Raw genomic sequence first — 20,990 nt, 5'->3', positions numbered from 1 at the left:
AACCAGGGTGTACCAGGCATCTGCCCTGCTATCAATCCAGGCCCCACTCCTTAAGTTTCCAAACGAAAATCCTTAGATGTCAGAAATTAACAGCAGAAAAGGAATCTCTGCGGGGTGAAGAAACGTATTCCTTTCTGCAGAGGAACCACTGAAGGCAACCAGAGAGATCACTGACCCCTTTTTTCAGGGTTCCGCTGACCCAGGCATGGACGGCAAGGCGAAGAGCTCAACAACACCAGGCACAAACTCAGTTCTGAACCGGAATGTGTCTGTCATAGACGCAATTTATGGATGAATAGATTTGGCTCCATAAAACAAAAACTGTCAAAAACATGAATTGAACTGAAAGACGAAACTACTAAATAAAGACATCTGCAGGAAATACAGAGGGTGGTGGGGATTGGGTGGGGTGGGGGGGAGCAATGATGAATAAACATTTGGAGAAATGTTCAATTTCACAAATGATTAGAGAAATAAAAAGCTATATTTTACTTATCAAAACTGGCAGTGTGTGTGTGTGTGTGTGTGTGTGTGTGTGTGTATGAGTGTGTTTTAAAGGATAAGGCAAGCGATACAGCTTGGTGACAGGTAAAGTATATGCATACCTGGGATGCCAGAGGGTCTGGACTCAATCCCTGGCAACACACACACACACACACACACACACACACACACGGAAGAAAAGGTATCTTCACTGAAGGGTGGAAATCAAACCTTTTGTAAAACAATTTGGCAATACAAAGCAACAGCCCTAAAAAGTGAAGATAATGATGCCATTTCTAGGAAATCTATCCTAAGAAGCAACTGAAACCCACCTCCCCACACCCCAAATCGACAAAGGTGTTTCTTACCCTGGAAAAATGAGAGCAAAGTGAAACTAAACCGAAACACGTAAACAACCTAAATAAATATGTATAATAAACAATTATTTAAGTAATTTATAGCACATTCATGAAATGGGATGACTGTAGTTCAGTCATTAATTTTTCTGAAGAAATCTGGGGGAAGATAAAAGTGCAAAACCCAAGATGAAGTTCAACAATATAGGATCATTTTTTTTAAGAGGTCTAAGTGGTCTATAACAAACACCCACATTTTCATCTCTGAGAATTAACTGTTAACAGTCACTTTCAGGGTAAAAATGCTTCTACTGGAGAACTGGTAAAGGAAAGATAAAAATTAATCTGCATGTAACATTTGGATATTTGAACACACAGAGAAAAGGTTGGAAGGGAAAAGTCCCAATGATAGTAACAGTGGCTGAGTTGGGAAAATTATATGGGGGAAGAGAATTTCTTCTCTGCACAAATGACAGACTTTCCATTAGGTTTATGAGGTGGCCGAGTTAGCACTGTAGCACTGTTCTCCCATTGTTCATCGATTTGCTCGAGCGGGTCCAGTAACGTTTCCATTTTGAGACTTGCTGTTACTGTGTTTGGCATATTGAATACGTCACGGGCAGCTTGCCAGGCTTTGCCGTGCAGGCGAGATACTTTCAGTAGCTTGCCGGGCTCTCCGAGAGGGGCGGAGGAATCGAACCTGGCTCAGCCAAGCAAGCCATGCACAAGGCAAACGCCCTAGCACTGTGCTATTGCTCCAGCCCTGTGTTACTGCCGAGTTACAAAGACAAAATCCAGGTAAGAGATAAAGCTCAGTCATCATAGAGCATATGGAGCCAGGAGTTCGATTCCTGCCCCCCGCCCCTAAGACAAAGCGAAGTGATGTCCAGGCCAATAGAATCAAGGGCCTGGAGGCACGAGAACTTCCCCCGTCCCCCACTCACCTGAGTACCAGCCAGGTAACTGTTTGACCAGAAGCTCAAATGCCCCAGGTCCCACATAGCATTTGACCAGAAGCTCAAAAACCCCGGATCCCACACTGCTGGAGCCCGCGTGTCCTTCTAAAAGGGATCCCTGGTGCCACATTTTCCAGGTGTGGTACAGGCAGGGGTACGTGAGCACCACAAGAGGGGGGATGGGACTGGTGAGCACCGTAACTCCCATGAGGCAGGATGCATGCCAGGTCCCAGAGATGTGAGCCGGAAGCACGCAGGCAAGCACGCAGCTGAAGAAGGCACATTCTGATGAGCACTAGGCACAAGTCCCTCAGCTGGATGTGTGACACCCCCCCCCACCCCGCCCTCCGCCAGGGAGCACCCTAGCTAGAAATGTGGGTGCCCCAGAGCCTGGCATGCCTACAACATGAGGCCCCCTCCCCAGACGATGGCAGTCAATTTTCTGGGAAGTAATAGCTCTGAAGTTACAAAGGCCAACCTTGCAGAAAACATGAAGTTAAGTCCTGACAAGACCCTCACCTGGCGCCAGCAACCTGGACCCTGAGGAGGTTGGATTCCTCCTCATGAAGGAAATTCCTCAAATACCCTTAGATCTCTCCCTTAATCCAATTTACTTTAGTGATTCAGCCCAGAGAAGACTCCAGAATGTTCCGGATCAAGACAACCCGAGAAGTGCCTATAAAAGCCAACTTGAACAAAGGAACGGTGCACATCTGTGCTGTTTGTGCCCACCTGGCCAAGCACATGTGTCGCCCGCATCTCCCGTCTTGAGATGTAGACTTTCATGCTTTCATGTCTAATGCTGGGATGTGTATAGGGGCTCTCTCCGCCCTTCGAGAAGCCCGGGTTTTCTTTTGAGCATGTTACTCTCCACTCTCTCCCACTTTCTCTTCCTCCTTCCCTCCAAGACCTCCAATTTAAAAAAAAAAACAAACCCTATAATTTCACTGCTCGTCTACTCCTGAAATTCCTTTCTGCGAGGCAAGACAAGAACCCAGTAACCCTGGGTCCTGGGTGGCAGAGGCTTCACCCGTGGGACCCACTGGCATCACAACTACCCGGTCACTGCAATATTATCAACAACAACAAAGAGCAGATGGGGGAAGGGGGGAGAGACAGGGAGTAGAAACAGAAAGAAAAAGGACCAATTGAGACCGTTTTTATGTTACACTGATTAAAAGGAAGATTCACTAAAACACAATGAATTCCAAGTGTTTCTGAAAACTAAAATGGAAGACACCCTAAGCACTTTGAGAGTGTTGAAACATTTATTTCTCCATACTATTACAGATTTTTGCACTGAGGAGATTAATGATTCATGATCAGTAAAATCCCACTCAAAGTTATATAGAGAATTTGGGTCCAATAAACAGCTTTGGGGACTGGATGGGGCACTGGCTATGTGGATTCAATTCAGGTTTGAATCCAGATTGATCCAGGTTCAATCCCCAGCATCCCATATGGTCTCCTGAACACTGCCAGAAGTGATTCCTGAGAACAGAGCCAAGAGTAAGCCCTGAGTACCACTGGGCATGGCCCCAAAGCCAAAACAAAACACAAAACAAAGGATAAAGTTTTGAAAAAAAAAAAAAAACAGAGGCTGGAGTGATAGTACAGTGGGTAGGGCCGTTTGTCTTGCATTTGGTCGACCGGGGTTCAATCCCCAGCATCCCATATGGTCCCATATAGTCCCCCAAGCACCACCAGGAGTAACTCCTGAGTGCAGAGCCAGGAGGAACCTCTGAGCAGTTCCAGGTGTCACCTCCCCAGCCCCCCAAAAGAGCAAAAATAAACAAATAAAATAAACAACAAAAGATAAAAATAAAACAGGTGAAGCATTACAAAAACAATCACTCCACAAAGACAATCTGAATTAATCTGCAAAAACAGAAGTTGTTCAAGCTACATGACATCACAGACCAGGAGCAAAAGAGCGCAACAATGGAAATTACCAATTTAGAATCAAGTTAATAAAGAATGTGTAAGACTTTTACATGGAAAGCTATTAGTCATTATTGAAAGAAAGAGGACAACGGGAAATGGAAAGTATTCCATGTGGATTAAAGAATTAGCATCATCAAAATAACCATCCTCCCCGAAGCATACACATGTCAATGCAATCCCTATCAAAATTTCAATGACATTCTTCAAGGACGTAGAAAATATGACAAAAAAATTGTATGGAAACTCCCCAAATAGCCAAAGTTATTCTGAGAAGACGAAAGATGGGAAGTATTGCATTTCCTGACCAAAGTAATCAAAACTGTGCGGTACTGGAATAAATAGAGACTCCGGCCGATGGAACAGAATAGAGAGCCTAAAGATAAGCCCTCAGATTCACGGACAGTTAATCTATGACGAAGGAGATGGGTGCATGAAGCGGAACAAGGAAAGCCGCTTCAACAGATAATGCTGGGAAAACTGAAGAGCCACATGCAAAAACAGGAAACTGGATCCATCTCTCTCTCACCAGACGCCAAAGTGAACTCAGAGGAATAAACATCAAGATAAGACCAGAATCATAAGATAAATTGAAAGAACATAGGCAGAACTCACCAGGACCCGGACCTCAGGGGACTTGCCAATGATTTCTCTTTGTTTGCCAAGATAACAAAAATAAACAAACAGGTCAACATCAAATTTAAAGGTTTTGGTAGGGCAAAAGGTTGGACTAATACTAAGACATCCCACTGAATGGGAGAAAATATCCACACAACATACATCAGATAAAGGGCTAATATCAACCCTATAGAGCACGCACATAAAAGGAACCAATGGGGGTATGATGCCTCCAACGGGTCAACCTGTACCTGCAGGGTGAGTGCATCAGCAGCCTGATGGTGCCTTCAGGTTTCCTGACACCCCAAAATTGCCGCTGTGCCTTTGGTCGGACCCCAACAACTTGGGACCAAGATTACCAAGAAATTAAACAGCCAAACGTTACGTATGTGGGAGCCACGCCCACAAACCACCTCCGGCTCAGCTATACAAGCACAATTATTGGCCTTCTTTCAGAGATCAATACATAAATCTTGAAAGAGACCAAAAACCACAGTTAATCTCAGACCTGCACATGGCTGAACAGACCGGGGTAAATTGGGGGGGGGGGGGGGGCAGGTTGGCCTGTGCCTGCCCAAGCAGAGCCCCAAGCAGCCGCTTGCTTCCACAATCCGAAATCACTGCCATACCCCCAGCCTGACTCCACCGGCTCAGGACGGACCTCACCAAGATATAATCTGCTGAAAATTCGGGTATGTGGGTTTTGTGACTGAAATCTCCAGGCTTTCACAAAGTTGGGTGGGCTATCTCCCCCCGCTCCCACTTCTCATCCACTTCTCAATACACATGGAAGCACTGGCAGTCACCCCCACAAACCAACTCCAGCCCCACCCTGTAAGCTCTATAATGGCCTTGCTTCAGAGACCCATAAATAAATCTCGAAAGACGTCAAAAGCGAAAACACAGCAGCAAGTCCCAGAAGACACTACAGAACTGAAGATCTCTCCAGGCCCTAGATCGAGCCAATTTCACCAATGCATACCAGATGAAGCAGGTGCAGTCTCCCTGCCTACTCCAGATGGAATCCTGGTGACCAAGAGCTTTCACAAGCAAGGCCCAGGCATGCAGGTTCCAGGACTAAATCTCCATGCTGCATGGTGGCAGAGGTGACTGGCTGTCCCTCCCCAGCTCCCCACCCAGTCGGTGACCTGGCTGCCGCACCCACAATGTGCCTCTAGGCACCACTTTAGCGCACCAACAGCCCTGGTCCAGAGATACCCAATTGAATCCCAAAATGGATTAGTGCCCTACAGAAATGTCTCTGGAACCCAACCATCTCAATCTAGGATTCCAGAAGCACGTGGCCACAACACCCAAGGTATTCAAAATGAGCAATGGACAATAAATGATCTACCATCTGCTCCTGGCAGGCAGGCTAGAATGGTGGTGGGAAAATTCGAGCAAAACATAATGCCCAAAAGTAGAGAGAGAGTATTGGGGAAATTGCCTGCCATGGACGCAGGGTGAGGACTAGGATGGGGGAAGATATACTGGGGACACTGGTGGTGGAAAGTGTGCAGTGGTGGAGGGATGAGTGTTTCATCATTGTACAACTGAATCTTGAACATAAAAGCTTTGTAACTGCATCTCACAGTGATTCAATTAAAAAAAAAAGTAATATGAAATCCATGTCCAACTCAATCAGCTTAATCAATGGCTGAATAAAAAGTGTACTCCTACATTAAAGAAAGGAAGGAAGGAAGGAAGGAAGGAAGGAAGGAAGGAAGGAAGGAAGGAAGGAAGGAAGGAAAAAAAGAAAGAAAGAAAGAAAGAGGGAAAGAAAGAAAGAAAGAAAGAAAGAAAGAAAGAAAGAAAGAAAGAAAGAAAGAAAGAGGGAAAGAAGGAAGGAAGGAAGGAAGGAAGGAAAGAAAGAAAGAAAGAAAGAAAGAAAGAAAGAAAGAAAGAAAGAATGCCATGAGATTGACAGGGAGAAATTCCCCAAAGAAGACTGGGGTGGCCAACAGATACATAAAAAAGTGTTCATTGCCATTTTTTATGAGGGAAACTAAGACAAGAATGAGAAATCATCTCACATCAATGGAAATGGCCTATTCAAAAAGATTGGAAACCACCAGTGTTAGGACGGATGCAATGACAAAGGCACCTCATCCGCTGTTGGTGGGAGCATCATCTGGTTCAGACCCTCTGGAAGACGGTGTAGCAACTTATCAAAGAATGAAAAATAGAACTCCCATTAGATTCCACTCCTTAGCATCCATCCCCAATATACAGAAATAATCCAAAAAAGATATATGCAAACCTATGTTCATTGCAATGCTTAAAACAACAGCCAACAGCGGAACTGGCATGTCCTTCTCACCCCAACCCCACCAAGACCACGAGTTGCCCCCACAAGCGGCTCTCCAGCACAGCCATGGACCCAGAGGCACACAAACCAATCTCGGAACTATGCGGTTTTTGGCAGAAATCCCTCCAGACTTAACTAGTAAAATATCAGAAATCCAAAATGGTCTTCATAACCAGCAATAGAAAACAAATTATTTCATGATGCCTTTTCAGCAGGTCTGATTGTTGGGGTAAAATTCCAAATAATAATGGTACATCTTTTGTCGAAATAATGAATGCAATCAAAGTGGAGAGAGAGAGAGAAGCTGAAGTGACAGCACAGTGGGTAGGGTATTTGCCTTGCACTCAGTCAACCTGGGTTCAATTCCCAGCATCCCATATGGTCCCCTGAGCACTTCCAGGAGTAATTCCTGAGTTCATGAGCCAGGAGTAACCCCTGAGCATCGCTAGGTGTGACCCAAAAAGAAAAAAAAAGTAATACAGGGACAATGGTGGAGGGTCCTGGGCCCCTCTGGGGTGGTGAGGGGCAGGAACTTCGTATACCCAAACCATAAACCTTAAAACTATTGTAACCATGTTACCTGAAATATAATTTCAATTAAGAAAGAAAGAGAGAGAGAGAGAGAAAGAGAGAGAAAGAAAGAAAGAAAGAAAGAAAGAAAGAAAGAAAGAAAGAAAGAAAGAAAAAGAAAGACGGGGCTGGAGTGATAGCACTGTGGGTAGGGCGTCTGCCTTGCACGCAATCGACCTTGATTCGATTCCCAGCATCCCATAGGGTCCCCCAGTACCGCCAGGAGTAATTCCTAAGTGCATGAGCCAGGAGTAACCCCTGTGCATCGCCAGGTGTGACCCCAAAAAGGCAAAACAAAAAAAAGAAAAAAGAAAAAGAGGAGAGAAAAAAATGATCAACAGTGAGAACCCCAGGAATCAAGATCTGTGCCCAAAATGCAGGGCCCTGAACCCGCCACTGCTCCAAACCAAAGATTATAGTGAAACCAAGCCACCTCCTCCCCACCAGCAGCAACCACAGAGTGGGGCCCACAAAGGCCACGCATTTCAAGTGCCAAAAGACCATGGAAATGAGCACAATTCAGCTGGGAGTTGCCCTGACACTACCCAGAGGCTGCTCTGCTGACTCCCCAGATTACAGCCTCTGCCCCCACGTCTGCTGGGGACTGAGCCAGCCAGGTTTCCTCATCTTGTCTCTTGTGAGTGCATCAGAGAAGAAGTTCCCAGGGAGTGAGGAGTCAGCACAGACACCAGAACCCCAAGGTGGCCCAGTGGAGATGCAGGTGCAGACTAAACCAAAGCCCAGAAGACTGAGTGATCTTCTTGGGTGGCCCCGCAATAACTGGACACAGGGTTGCCCAGAGTTGTTCTCCTTAACACCCTTCTCTCTGCAATCGAGGCCCCAGGCTGCTCAGTAAACCTTCAGGGTTTGTTCTGTCTGCACCCCACCACCTTCCTGGGGCCACGGTGGTTGCTGCCGCCGGCTATGGCTGCAGTTCAGGGGGGATTCACTCCAGAACCAGGCTGGGCCTCAGCTGCTGGCTGCGTGGCCCTACGCCAATGACTCAGCCTCCCTGGGCCTCAGTTTCCCCATCTGTAAAAAGGTTGTCATCAAGGACATAAAAGTTAGCACCGCGCTCCCTTTCGCTGACTTTGCCAGTGACTTTCACCCAAGGTAGCTTGGCTCCCCAGATGGACCCAGGGGAGAGCCCGCTCACCCATGCACAGGGCCCTGGACTCTCTGCCACAGCATGCCTACTTACTCAGGGCGCCGTAGTCGGTCATGCTGAAGTTCCACGTCTTGGACTCAGGGTCTGAAAGAACAGATGAAGTACTTCTTAGTAGTTGTGTCCAATGGACGAGACAAGGTGAGTGCAAGGGGATACGGTTGTAGGACTCTGGTCCAAAGGGAGAGATGAAGCTGGCTCCAATTTTCCCTGTGGCGTTGCATAAAGGCTTGCTTCAGGAATGACTCAATGCCCACACACTTTGGTCCAAGAGAGTTGACTGATCAATCAACCACTCTGTTTTCTAAATTTCTTAAGAGAGCAAAGGAGGGCGAGGGGGAGGGAATGGAGGGATAGTACAGTGGGGTAGAGCAGTTGCCTTGCATGTGGCCAACCCGGTTCGATTCCCAACATCCCACATGGTCCCCTGAGCACCGCCAGCAGCAATTCCTGAGTGCAGAGCCAGGAGTAACCCCTGTGCATTGCTGGGTGTGACCCAAAAAGATGGGAGAGAGAGACAGAGAGAGAGAGAGAGAGAGAGAGAGAGAGAGAGAGAGAGAGAGAGAGAAGCAGTTACAAATAAGAATGATGCGGCTATAGACCAAACATGATTGTCACCCATTGCCTCTTTTGCAAACCACAACACCCAATAGGACAGAGAGAACGAAAGGGAATGCCCTGCCACAGAGGCAGGGTAAGATGGGGGGGGATGGAGGATGGGAGGGATACTGGGATCCATGGTGGTGGTGGGAAATGGGCACTGGTGGAAGGATCGGTATTTGATCATTGTATAATTGAAACCCAAGCACAAAAATTTGTAAGTCTACAACTGTACCTCATGATGTCTCACTAATAACAACAATAAAAATTTTTTAAAAAATTAAAAAAAAAAAAAGAACGAAGCAGGGCTGAAGTGATAGCATAGTGGGTAGGGTATTTGCCTTACATGCAGTTGACCCGGGTTCGATTGCCAGCATCCCATATGGTCCCCCAAGTACCGCTAGGAGTAATTCCAGAGTGCATGAACCAGGAGTAATCCCTGTGCATCACTGGGTGTGACCGCCCGCCCCCCCCCCAAAAAAAAAAGCACAAATACGAATGATGCTTAATTTCCCAATTCCTAGATAAAGCATCTGAAGAAGTGCATGGCTGTGAGGTATTGCAGTTGGTCACACACCCCCGGCCCTGCCCTTCTCCAGGAACTGACCACATGACTTCAACTGGCTGAGCCCATGGCACCATCGGTTCCTGGGGAATAACAGCTACTTCCCCTACAAAACAGTTAGCAGAGGCCTGGGCTACAGCGCACTCGGGGCACCTGGCAGGGGAACCAGCCTCTCAGGACACATTCATCCCCTCTACAGATGGCCACATATGGCCACGCAGCAGCCCCCCACCCCCAACTTTGGCAGCTGTCTGAAGGAGCGTCTATAACAAAAGGAAGCTTTTGCTAAAATAGAACATTGTGAACAACTGGATGGACAGAATGTGCCAGTGCCTTCTCTTCATATTTATGAGAAACTGATTCAAAGAGATTCTAGAAATAGAAAGTTTAAAAAAAAAAAAAGAGACACCAACATCTGAAGAATCAGACCAAAGACTCATTACCATAACGTCTGCTGGGCACACTCTTAAACACTGCAATGAGCTTGGCGTCATAGCCGATCACCACCTGGAACCGATCTCCCTTCTTTATGCACTTGCCCTTCTGCACTTGCCCTCTTCCTTCCGGCCCGGGGGGAGGCACACTCCCTGCACCCAGCTGAATGCCGGAAACGGCCTGCCCTGACGGGGACGGGGATGGCCTCGCTGTCTTGGTCTGTGAATCAGGGTCCTTGGGGGGCTGTCCAGAGGAAGAAGCTAATGTCTCTTGGGATGATGTTTTGCCTTTGCCCAAAAGTTCATGAGTTGTGTCATGAGAGTGTGTTGGTTGGATCTCCTGAGAAGCCCGTGGAGGAGCTTGACTCGACTTGAACCCCGAAAGCAATTGGCGGGTGAACTCCGAAGGGCTTTGTGTCCAGGGGTGGGAGACGGAGGCCGTGGCGGCGGATGCCATTTGACGTGGTGGGCTGTGGCCTGGGCAGGCCGTGGGCATCGCTTCTTGCTGCTGCCCTAGTCCCTTTGCCGGCTTGGGTGTAACGAGATGAAAATCTTGGGAATCGTGAGGTCTTGGGTGGTCACCACCATGTGAACTACTGAGGTTCTGTTGCTTGAGAGTGGCACCATGGTCCCCGGGTGTTGAAAGATCCCTGGGGAGACTTGGGGACGCAGCCTGGGTGGTCTGGGAAGGTTTGGCAGCAAGATGGGAGGTCGAGCCTACACTCCGGTGCTGTTCTGCTAGTAATTTCTCAGCTCTACGGGCCAGAGCCCTTTGTCGGTTTTCTTCAATCTTCTTCCTCTGCTCCTCTGTGAGAGGCATTTTAACAGGGAAACGTTTACACAGAAAATTCAGTCTTTAAGCAGAAACTTGGCAAAAGCTGAGGAACGAGAGGGGGGAAAAATCAACATAAACATGAATGATATTTACTTGCCATGTTCCTACCTTGATTTTCAACAAGTTTTGCCTTGGGAAATTCAGGAAGAACGCAAACAGAAGATTTATTAAAGTTTCTTTTGTACTGTACAAAAACAAACACGGGGAGAGTAGGTATCATATGCTAATTTTAAAAAGGGGGGAGAGAAAAAAATAATAAAAGCAGGATCAGAGAAAACCCAAAGCCAAAAATGTCTTTCAGAAGGAAGGAGAGATAGTACAGCAGGCAGGGCACCTGCCTTGCATGCGGCCAATCTGGGTTTATCCCCAGCAACACATATGTCAACACATATGGTCCCCTGAGCCCACCGGGAGTGACACCTGAGTGCAGAGCCAGGAGTAAGCCCTGAGTATTGCTGGGAGTGGTCAAAAAAGCAACAATAAAATGTCTTTCCAGGCGCGAGAGATAGTAGCACGGTAAGGTGTTTGCCTTACCTGCAGACAGTTGACCCAGATTCAATCTGCCGCACTACATATAATCCTCCAAGCAGTGCTAAGAGGGATGCCCAAGAGCAGAGATGGAAGTAAGCCCTGAGCACCACAGTGTGTGGACCAAAAACCTTACCCCATCCACCAACGGGGTTATCAGACCCCAAAGACGTTCTTCAGTGCAGCTGAAATCCATCAGATAATGAAAACGATGACATTCATTCCAAACTTAGAAAGGGTAAGGGATGAAGCCGACAGAGACCAAAAAAAAACGTTTCCTCCGTACCATGGCTGGACGCATGTCAAAACTTCCTCCTTTCAACCTGCAAGAACAAAAGGAGCATAAGACTCACACAGATGGCAAATTTGATTCACCCCTCAAGTTCGATGCTCTAGTCGCTCCCAGGGAACCCATCTGTAGGAGTCCTGGTGTGTCTAGCAGGGCCAAAAAGCCTGCCTCCCAGGGACACTTCAGAGGAACAGAGGGGCTCTTGGAAAAATAAGCAAGAAAAGGAAAGGAATGCAGATGCAGGACACAAATTCAGGAGCTATGACATAAAGAGCAAAAATGATTCTATAAAGAAGTCCAAGTGTTGTTCAAAGTCGTGCTTTTTGTATACAGCAGGGTTCTGATATTTCTGAAATACATCCTTTGTGGCTGGAACCATAGCACGGCAGGTAGAGCACTTGCCTTGCACGGGCCGACCCGGGTTTGATTCCTCTGTCCCTCTCAAAGAGCCTGGCAAGCTACCAAGAGTATCTCTCCCGCATGGCACAGCCTGGCAAGCTCCCCCTGATGTATTAGATATGCCAAAAATAGTAACAACAAGTCTCACAATTTGTCGTGAGACGTTACTGGTGCCCACTCGAGCAAATCGAGGAACAACAGGAGGACAGTGCTACAGTGCTACATCCTTAGCAAGATAAAAGGATTGACTACAAAACAGAATCATCATATATTTTGTATCCTGCTTTTTCTCCTCCAATAAAATGACTTCAGGGTACTTTTTAAAATTATTACTTTTTTTTTAACACTATTCTGGAACCAGGGAGCCGGACCCCAAACTTCTCTGGTTTGCTTCTATGGAGCTTCCATCCAAGTGAAACCTACCAAAGAGGGGGTGTGGGGGTGTCTTCCGCCTCTGGGAAGCGGAAGGTTTCCTTCTTGCGGGGGACATTGCAGTTCTGGCCTCCACACATCTACCCCCCAAACCTTCCACCTCTTCCGACCAGCGGCCGTTAGGAAGGGGCGAGGGTAAGGCACAGCGACCAGGTCGCAGCTGAAACCTTTAGGACCCCTGCAGAGCGCACGGTGCACCCCAGACTCTCCAGCTGCCAGGCCTGGGCCCTACCTGCTACCACTAAAAGGCGAGGCTGGGGAGAATGGGGGGGGGGGGGGTGTGCACTGATCGCCCCCAAACTCCAAAGCTGCCTCACCCTATGGGCATCGCCCCCCTTATTCGGATTCACCATCGCTGCACGCGGCAAGAGTGTGCCAAGCCCCAGTCCCGCCCCAGCGCGTCCACTTGGGTTCACCCATTCCCAGCTCGGCGCCCGGTGCCCTCCTCCACTCCTTGGCATTTGGTCTCGTCCACTTCCAACGCTTTCCTCCCGCTTTCTACCTTCTTCCTCGCTCAGAACACCGAGCCAGGCGCGTCTCCGGAGCTGCCCCGAGCTCCACGACCCCCCCGGATGGGCAGTTAGAAGCGGGGACGCCAATGCAGCCAAATCGCCCGCTTTTTAAGGCGGAGCCTGGGCCTATTTAAACGGAGGGTGGAGGGCGCAATCATCGAGGAACTACATTTCCCAGCAGGCATCGCGGTCGCGGCTCGGTTTCCCATAGAAGAGCAGTGATGAGTTGAACGAGCTGCTTTGTGGCAGGGTCTTCTGGGATTTGTAGTTTTGCGCCAGGAGCCAGGTGCGAATCGGGAGATGCGACGCTGTTTGGTGGGAACGAGGTTGGAGTGGTGCACTATGGGAAGTGTAGTTCTCCATCCCTCCAAGCGTTTTCACCCAGATCCTTGGAGCTGAAACTTGTGACACTGAAGTTTATAAAACTGGAGTCTCTCTGTCAGTTGTCTCCAAAGGGCATACCCCAGAGCCAGACTTATTCAGTAACTTTATTAAAATAATTTTTTTAATTAACTTTTTTTCATCTAAGTCCCACCCGTTATCCCTTCAGTTCCTGTGTTGATGACCATTTAAAGTAGATTTTTCTCCCTTATTTTTCTCTAGAACCCATTGGAGCACATTATTCTTAGTTCCATTCTACAGACAGGAATAAAAACAGGCCTCTTAGGTTTTCTGTGACTCTGTTCCTGCAAGCCCAGCTCCTGAATGAGAGAATTAGCAACCGGACCCTCTGGAGTCAACCTAAAGCGTTTCTGAGCACCTGCACTTACTCTTCCGCAAAGCTACCCACAATTACATATTGGTGGAAAATGCACTCCCCCGGCAACCGTAGGTCCCTGAGTGTAGTTACTCTATTTGCAAACATGGCTCACTTAAAAATTAAAGTTTGACATGATCAGGGAAGAAAGTGGCTCTGTGGTAGCGCTTGCCTTGCATGTAGGAAGCCAGGGTTTGATCCCCAGCACCACCAACAAAAAGGGGCCAAAAAAAAAGCACAGGAATTTTAAGTTGTCTGCTTTGCACGTAGCTGACCCTGATTTAATTCTCAGCACAACACCATCAGGAATGTCCCCTGTACATTGTAGGAGATAACAACACCTGACTCTTGCCTCACTTCCCCCAAAAAAGGAAAGAAAAACTCACCTCTCTCTTCTGGCCAAAGTTGGATAGAATGTAATCTTTAACATTCTAATATATACATGCACATATATATGGTGGGTGCTCAGAGATTACTCCTAGTGATCCTCAGGGCCCCATATGCATTACCAGGCATTGCACTATGCAAGTGCCTGAATCCCTATATTATCTCTCCAACAATAACATTCTAAACTCTTTTTTTTGGTCTTTTTGTGTCACATCTGAATGATGTTCAGGGGTTACTCCTGGCTCTGCACTCAGGAATTACTCTCCTGGAGGTGTTTGAGGGGACCATATGGGATGCTGGGGATGGAACCTGGATTGGCCACATGCAAGGCAAGTGCCCCCCCCGCCCACACACACACACACAACTGTACCATTGCTCTGGCCCCACATCCTAAACTTTTAAGAAAGGGCAATTAAGGGGCTGGAGAGGTAGTACAGTGAGTAAGCACCTGTGTTGCATAGGACCAACCCATGTTCAATCTCCGACATTCCATATGATCCCCTCAGTCTCACCAGGAGTGATTTCTGAGTGCAGAGCCAGGAGTCAGACATGAGTACATCCAGGTATGGTCCCAAAACCAAAACCCCCAAATAAATAATAGACAATCGATAAAGGCAGGGAGACAGTATATGGTTAAAGAGATTACTTTGCATGTGGCAAACCACAGTTTAATTCCCCTGGCAGCACCAGGAGTGACCCATAAGAACAAAGCCAGAAGTAATTCCTGAGTACTACCAAGTTTGGCCCAGGGCTTCTCCCCTAAAAAAAAAATTCATCTTCATAAATTAAACTCACTCAGTGGTCATATCTATTTTGTGTTGTGCCTGAGTTTCAGATACCCAATTGCAGAGAGACCAACACACACTGTCCTCCCGTTGTTCATCGATTTGGTCGAGTGGGCCCAGTAACGTCTCCATTGTGAGGCTGCTTGTTACTGTGTTCGGCATATTGAATACTCTCGGTAGCTCGCCAGGCTCTCCGAGAGGAGAGACCAAGTCTACACACAATAACATAAAAGCAAAAGAACTTTAAAAGACCCTAACTCGAGCTAGGGTCCAAGTCTCATCCAATGCAGTGGAGTCTTGACAAGGACCCTGACTCCAAATCACATAGGGTTTAGTTATGAAACGGTTTATATACTGGTCTGTTTTTAGCACTGGCCTATTACAACAGTGGTCTGCAAATAACAGTTTGGGGTTTTTCCAGAAAGAGTGTGGTCACCCCTCATGACAGGATAAATCCAACGGTCCAGTTCTTACCTAGGTACGTCACTCAACTGGGAGTCTACCAGAAACTGCAAGTCCTGCTCTGAGGAAACAAACTAAGGCCTAGTTGAGACTTAATGTTAGCTGCCGCCTGTCATGGCATCAGTTTCACCCTCACATTTGTCCACAGTGGTATTTACTCCCCAGGTCTTACTGTATGCATGCTTTAAAAAAAAATCTGTACAGTCGTGCACCACATAACATTTTGATCTAGCACTGGCTGTACCTACAGTATCCAGTCCAAAGGTGAGATGAACTCTGCCCTCTGCATTCTGTGTGATCACTTTCTGTGATGTTAGTGCAATGAGAGAATCATTTAACAACACTTTTCAGAACTTATCTCCAGTGTTAGCTGGTGCCTGTCTGTACCGCCAAAGTTCTGAGCCAGTGGATAGTAAAAACTTGTTAGAGATGTCAGTGTTCTGGATGAAAGCACAGGAGTCAAGGAATGAAGGGAGAGGAAAGGATAATTAGAGCTCAGTATAAACTAGGAGCTTTCTAGCAGCACAAGCAAGAAGTGAAAGAGTTGGCTATGTTGGCCTTCAGCTAAACATGGTACAGCTATCGCTCCCGCACACAGGTCATTCAGGCAGTATTAGACTGGTTCACAGTGTCTGAATTCTAGGACTTTAGGTATGTACAGCAAAAGGACATTGGGATTTTTTTGTTTGTTTGTTTGTTTTTTGCTTTTTTGGGGTCACACCTGATGATGCGCAGGAGTTACTCCTGGCTCTGCACTCAGGAATCACCCCTGGCGGTGCTCAGGGGACTATATGGGATGCTGGGAATCGAACCCGGGTTGGCCGCATGCAAGACAAATGCCCTACCCGCTTTTCTATTGCTCCAGCCCCACATTGGGATGTTTTAATTTTATAAAAGTTGAAAATGTTAAGTACATGCAACTACAGACATGACTATATAATTATGTAAAAAACACATTTTAAAGAAATGGGGCTGGAGCAATAGCACAGCGGGTAGGGCGTTTGCCTTGCATGCAGCCAACCCGAGTTTGATTCCCAGCATCCCATATGGTCCCCCTAGCACCACCAGGAGTAATTCCTGAGTGCAAAAGCCAGGAGTAAGCCCTGTGCATCCCCGGGTGTGACCCAAAAAGAAAAAAAAAAGACACATAAAATAATTCAAGCGTGTTTGCATTTTATTTTTTGATGCTTAACTGGTTTTGTTTCAGTAAACTGATGTCATAAATGTCATTATGTGCCAAAATAAAAAGTTGGTTTTTGTTCAAAAGTCCCAATACTGTTTAGTCTGTGAAGCCTAAAAATCTTGCAGACACAATTGTGAAGCCTTCCGGAGATGGTTGGACTCCAGCCCCTGTTCCTCCAAAAGGAAACTGTACTTGAAGCCTAGAAGACGGCTAAAGATGCATTCTTAGCAAATGCAACCCAAAGTTGCATGACATATACTTATACTGAAAACAACAACAACAACAACAACAACAACAACAACAACATTTTTTAGGTATTGAAATTCAGATTTGCCTGGGTGTCCTGTGTTTTATCTGAGAGCCATAAGAATAACCCAGACACAGCCTTGATCCAGAGACTCCCAAATGAATCCCAAAATGGATTAGCTCCCTAGAGATGTCTCTGGACCCCAACCATTTACAATTTTAAAATTTCAGAAGCGACCTCTCATGATATTCATGATAATAAGCAATAAAAAATAAATTATCTAGCGTCTGCCCCTGACAGGCAGGCTTGAATGGTGGTGGGAAAATTCGAGCAAACCATAATGCCCTAAAAGAGAGAGAGAGAGAGAGAGAGAGAGAGAGAGAGAGAGAGAGAGAGAGAGAGAGAGTATGGGGGAAATTGTCTGCTACAGAGGCAAAGGAGGGCTGAGATGGGAGGGGGGAATAGTGGGGACATTGTTGGTGAAAAATGTGCACTGGTGGATGGATGGCTGTTCGATCATTGTACAACTGAAGCACAAACATGAAAGCTTTGTAACTGTATATCACAGTGATTAAATTTTTTAAACAAACCCAGACTTGGTTGAGCCTTCTCTGTATTGATAGATGATATGTTGAAGACTTAATCTTTAAATCAGGAAGGAAGGCAAGTCGGGCACTTGCCTTGCACATGGCAAACCTGGGTTCAGTGGCTGGCACTTTATATGGTCCCCTGAATCTACCAGAAATAATTCCTGAGCACATCACCAGGAGCAAGTCCTGAGCATGCTAATGTGTGGGCAAAAAACCAAAAACAGTAAACTAAATAAAGTCAAGAGGGAGTTGGTTACTCTCGAATTGCATGGGTGAAGGAATAGAAGCCAGTGAACTGCTCCCCAGATGGTGTCTTTGGGGAAGAGTGTTATGAAAATGCTCCCTTCCTTCTGGAGGTGACCGCGCTGCTCCAGGACTCCTTGCAGACAGAACAGTGTGCCCTAGCAGAGGACAAAGCCCGGGCAAACATAAACAACAGTTGAGATGTCCCCTCAGTGGGGTGACATAAGATTCTTCAGAGAAGAGATGTTTGCATGTCCCCTCTGTGAAGAAACCAAGTCTCTTCCCTTTCATGCGGTCTTTTTGGGGGGGGATGTCGATAGTTGTTAATCAAGGGGTCTCATCAACTGGTCAAACGGTCACATACAAGTGGAGACAAGAAGACTCTCTCCTCTGGTGACTGAATCATTGAGCTGAGTTCTAAGGGAGCTTGAATGGAGACTCTTTCTAAGTTCCTGTCCCCACCTTTCCAGAGTCACCTTGATTCTGTCGTTTCTGAGTTCTGATTCTGCTATTCTAGGAGCATTCTGCATTCTCTTTCGGGAAGAGGGGCGGTGGTGCATCATAATTTAATCAAACTAGGTTTCTGTTGCTCGCACCCGAAGAGCTCTGATTTCTAACTCTCATTTCAGAGTTTGCTTCCTTCTACAGACTATTTTGCAGAATTGACTGCAAAATATAGCCACAAAACAGCAATATTTCTTTTCTAATAGACTTTATTATTGAATCGCTGTGAAATTATTCATGATGAGGTTTTAGTCACACAATGTTCCAACACCCATTCCTCCACCAGTGTCCATTTCCCACCACCAGTGTCCCCAGGTTCCCTCCCATCACCTCCACCCCCTACCAGTCTGCCTCTATCTCTATGACAGGTCTTTTCTTCTCCCCTCCCTCCTCTCCTCTCTCTCTCTCTCTCTCTCTCTCTCTCTCTCTCTCTCTCTCTCTCTCTCTCCCCCCCCACCCCTTTGGCCATTATGTTTTGCAATACAGATACTGAAAGGTTATCATTTATATCCCTTAACCTACTTTTAACACTCAGTTCTTGTCCATTGTGATCATTTCCAACTATTATTGTCATACTGGTCCCTTCTCTACCTCACCTACCCTCAGCCCCACACGCATCTGTGGTAGATTCCAACCACTGACCAGTCCTCCTAGCCCCTGCTTTCCCTGGCCTTGGATAGTAGTCTTCCACTATTTTTTTAATACCATAAATGAGAATGGAGCGATAGCACAGCAGGTAGGGTGTTTGCCTAGCATGCGGCCGACCCGGGTTCGATTCCTCCGTCCCTCTCGGAGAGACTGGCAAGCTGCCAAGGGTATCCCGCCCACACAGCAGAGCCTGGCGAGCTCCCCGAGGCGTATTCGATATGCCAAGAACAGTAACAAGTCTTACAATGGAGACGCTACTGGTGCCCACTCAAGCAAATCGATGAACAATGGGACCACTGTGCTACAGTACAGTGCTACCACAAATGAGTGCAGTCATTCTGTATCTGTCTCTCTTCTTCTGACTCATTTCACTCAGTCTGATACTCTCCATGTCCATCAATTTTCAGACAAATTTCATGATCACTTTTCCTAACAGCTGCGTAATATTCCATTGTGTAGATGTGCCATAGTTTCTTTATCCAGTGGTCTGTTCTTGGGCACTCAGGTTGTTTCCAGATTCTGGCTATTGTGAACAGTGCTGCAATGAACATCAGAGTGCAGATGGTGTTTCTGCTGTGTGTTTTATATATATTTCTGAAATATATTTCAGAAATATATTTCTGAAAGGATTTAACAGTATCAATTCCTTATTCTTAGTTTGACCTCTAGGATTTTGCAGCATCCCAACTGACTGAGTTTTGTTTAGTTTGGGTTTGGGGGCTACTCTTGGCAGGGCTCAGTGCTCAAAAACTACTCCTGACTCTGTGCTCAAGAGGTCACTCCTAGCAGTGCCCAAGCAACTGGGTGTGACGAGAGGGATCAAACCAGACACAGGCAAGCCAGGTGCTTTAACTCCTGTCCGAGCTCTCCAGCCCACTAACCTTTCCAGTCCATAACTCTTATGACTCTGCTCACTGTAGTCCTCAAGTACTAGCGGTGTTATTACACATTTCCAGGGATTCTCTCTCTTTCTTCTCTCTCTCTCTCTCTCTCTCTCTCTCTCTCTCTCTCTCCCCTCTCTCTCTCTTTCATCTCGAGTCACAGAGTGAAATTAGGAGGTCCTGAGATCAGAGTGAGACGCAGTGGGGTCGGGGGGGGGGTCCCTCAGTCCCCAGTAAGACACATTCCTGAAGATAATTAACCATGCAGGTGGTTGTCACACACTTGTCTTTGTCTGATGATGTGGCTGAGTATCTGCCACGGATAGAGTGATGTCAGAGCTAGCTTTGACAGTGAGTGATATTAGTGCGGGCCTGCATCTCCCCACATCCGTGTCTCCCCAAGACGTCCATAGTGCCCTTTCGGCAGCGGGGGTGGGGTGGGGGGTAAGTTATTGACAGCCACCTCAAGGTCAGTCATCGCTCAAGTTAATTACACTCAGAGCACCGTGATAAGATGCAGGAGCAGATGCAAGACTTTGCGTGGATTTGGAGGTGTTCTCTCCCCTCTGCTAATCGGCAAAGGCATTTGCATATCCAAAGCACAGAGGAGCAATGGGATGGTTTATAAACCAAGAAATTCACCTTCCTTAGCAATTGTTCCGTCCTGATGGACTTAATTGCTTTGCCTCTCACAGTTCACTTTCCCCCTCCCCTCTTCATCTGCCTCCCCTTCGCCTGCCTCTTCTCCATCCCCCCTCCCCAATACCTACCTTTAATTGTATTAAAAGGACAGAAACTCTGGTTTTATTTCTACACCAAACATTCCAAGTCTGGTATGAACAGTTTTCAAGCATCTAACTAATTGGACTTGGTGACGGTAATGCCCTTCTTATGATTTCATTTTATTTTTTTCAGTGATGCAACATAGGTTTGATGGACTAAAACTTACTTGGAAGTGAGGGACTGGGGGAGAAAGAAGGGAATATGTGTTGAGTAGAGAACATGAGCTTGAAGGAGCAAGAGACTCACAAGCGAGATAAGTGCTCAAGAGAGCACATGGGCTTGAACAATGCTGTAGAGCCTTGTAGAAGCCTCTGGAACCAGGCACACCTTCTGCTGGGACAGTTTGTAGGTCCTTTACCCATAGAATACTCCTGGATGGACTACTCCAGGTTACTTGGACTCGTCCAACGTTACTATTTCTCTTCCTTCAGTTCTTCTTCACCCAATCATCCATTTAAGAAGTCAGGGACAGGGGCCAGAACATTGATTGGAGCAGTGGGTAGGGAACTTGACTTGCCCTCAACCAACC

At 46.9% G+C, this 20,990-nt stretch overlaps 1 protein-coding gene across 1 annotated transcript in view; it reads right to left on the bottom strand.

The window, feature by feature from the left end:
• The window catches only part of SMARCAL1 (SWI/SNF related, matrix associated, actin dependent regulator of chromatin, subfamily a like 1), an 83,428-nt gene extending 70,621 nt beyond the window's left edge, over positions 1-12,807 (bottom strand). The window contains exons 1-4 of the mRNA XM_056111981.1: positions 12,797-12,807; positions 12,712-12,720; positions 10,006-10,850; positions 8,434-8,484 (exon numbers count right to left, since the gene is read on the bottom strand). Coding sequence (XP_055967956.1) covers positions 8,434-8,484; positions 10,006-10,850; positions 12,712-12,720; positions 12,797-12,807 — 916 coding nt within the window. The remainder of the gene's footprint in view (positions 1-8,433; positions 8,485-10,005; positions 10,851-12,711; positions 12,721-12,796) is intronic.
• Between the last annotated feature and the right edge of the window lie 8,183 nt (positions 12,808-20,990).

The sequence above is a fragment of the Sorex fumeus genome, unplaced genomic scaffold (assembly GCF_029834395.1).
Source record: "Sorex fumeus unplaced genomic scaffold, SorFum_2.1 ptg000014l, whole genome shotgun sequence".
Classification (NCBI taxonomy): Eukaryota; Metazoa; Chordata; class Mammalia; order Eulipotyphla; family Soricidae; genus Sorex; species Sorex fumeus.
The sequence above is the reverse complement of the archived record's forward strand: the minus strand, read 5'-3'. Positions and strand labels throughout refer to the sequence as shown.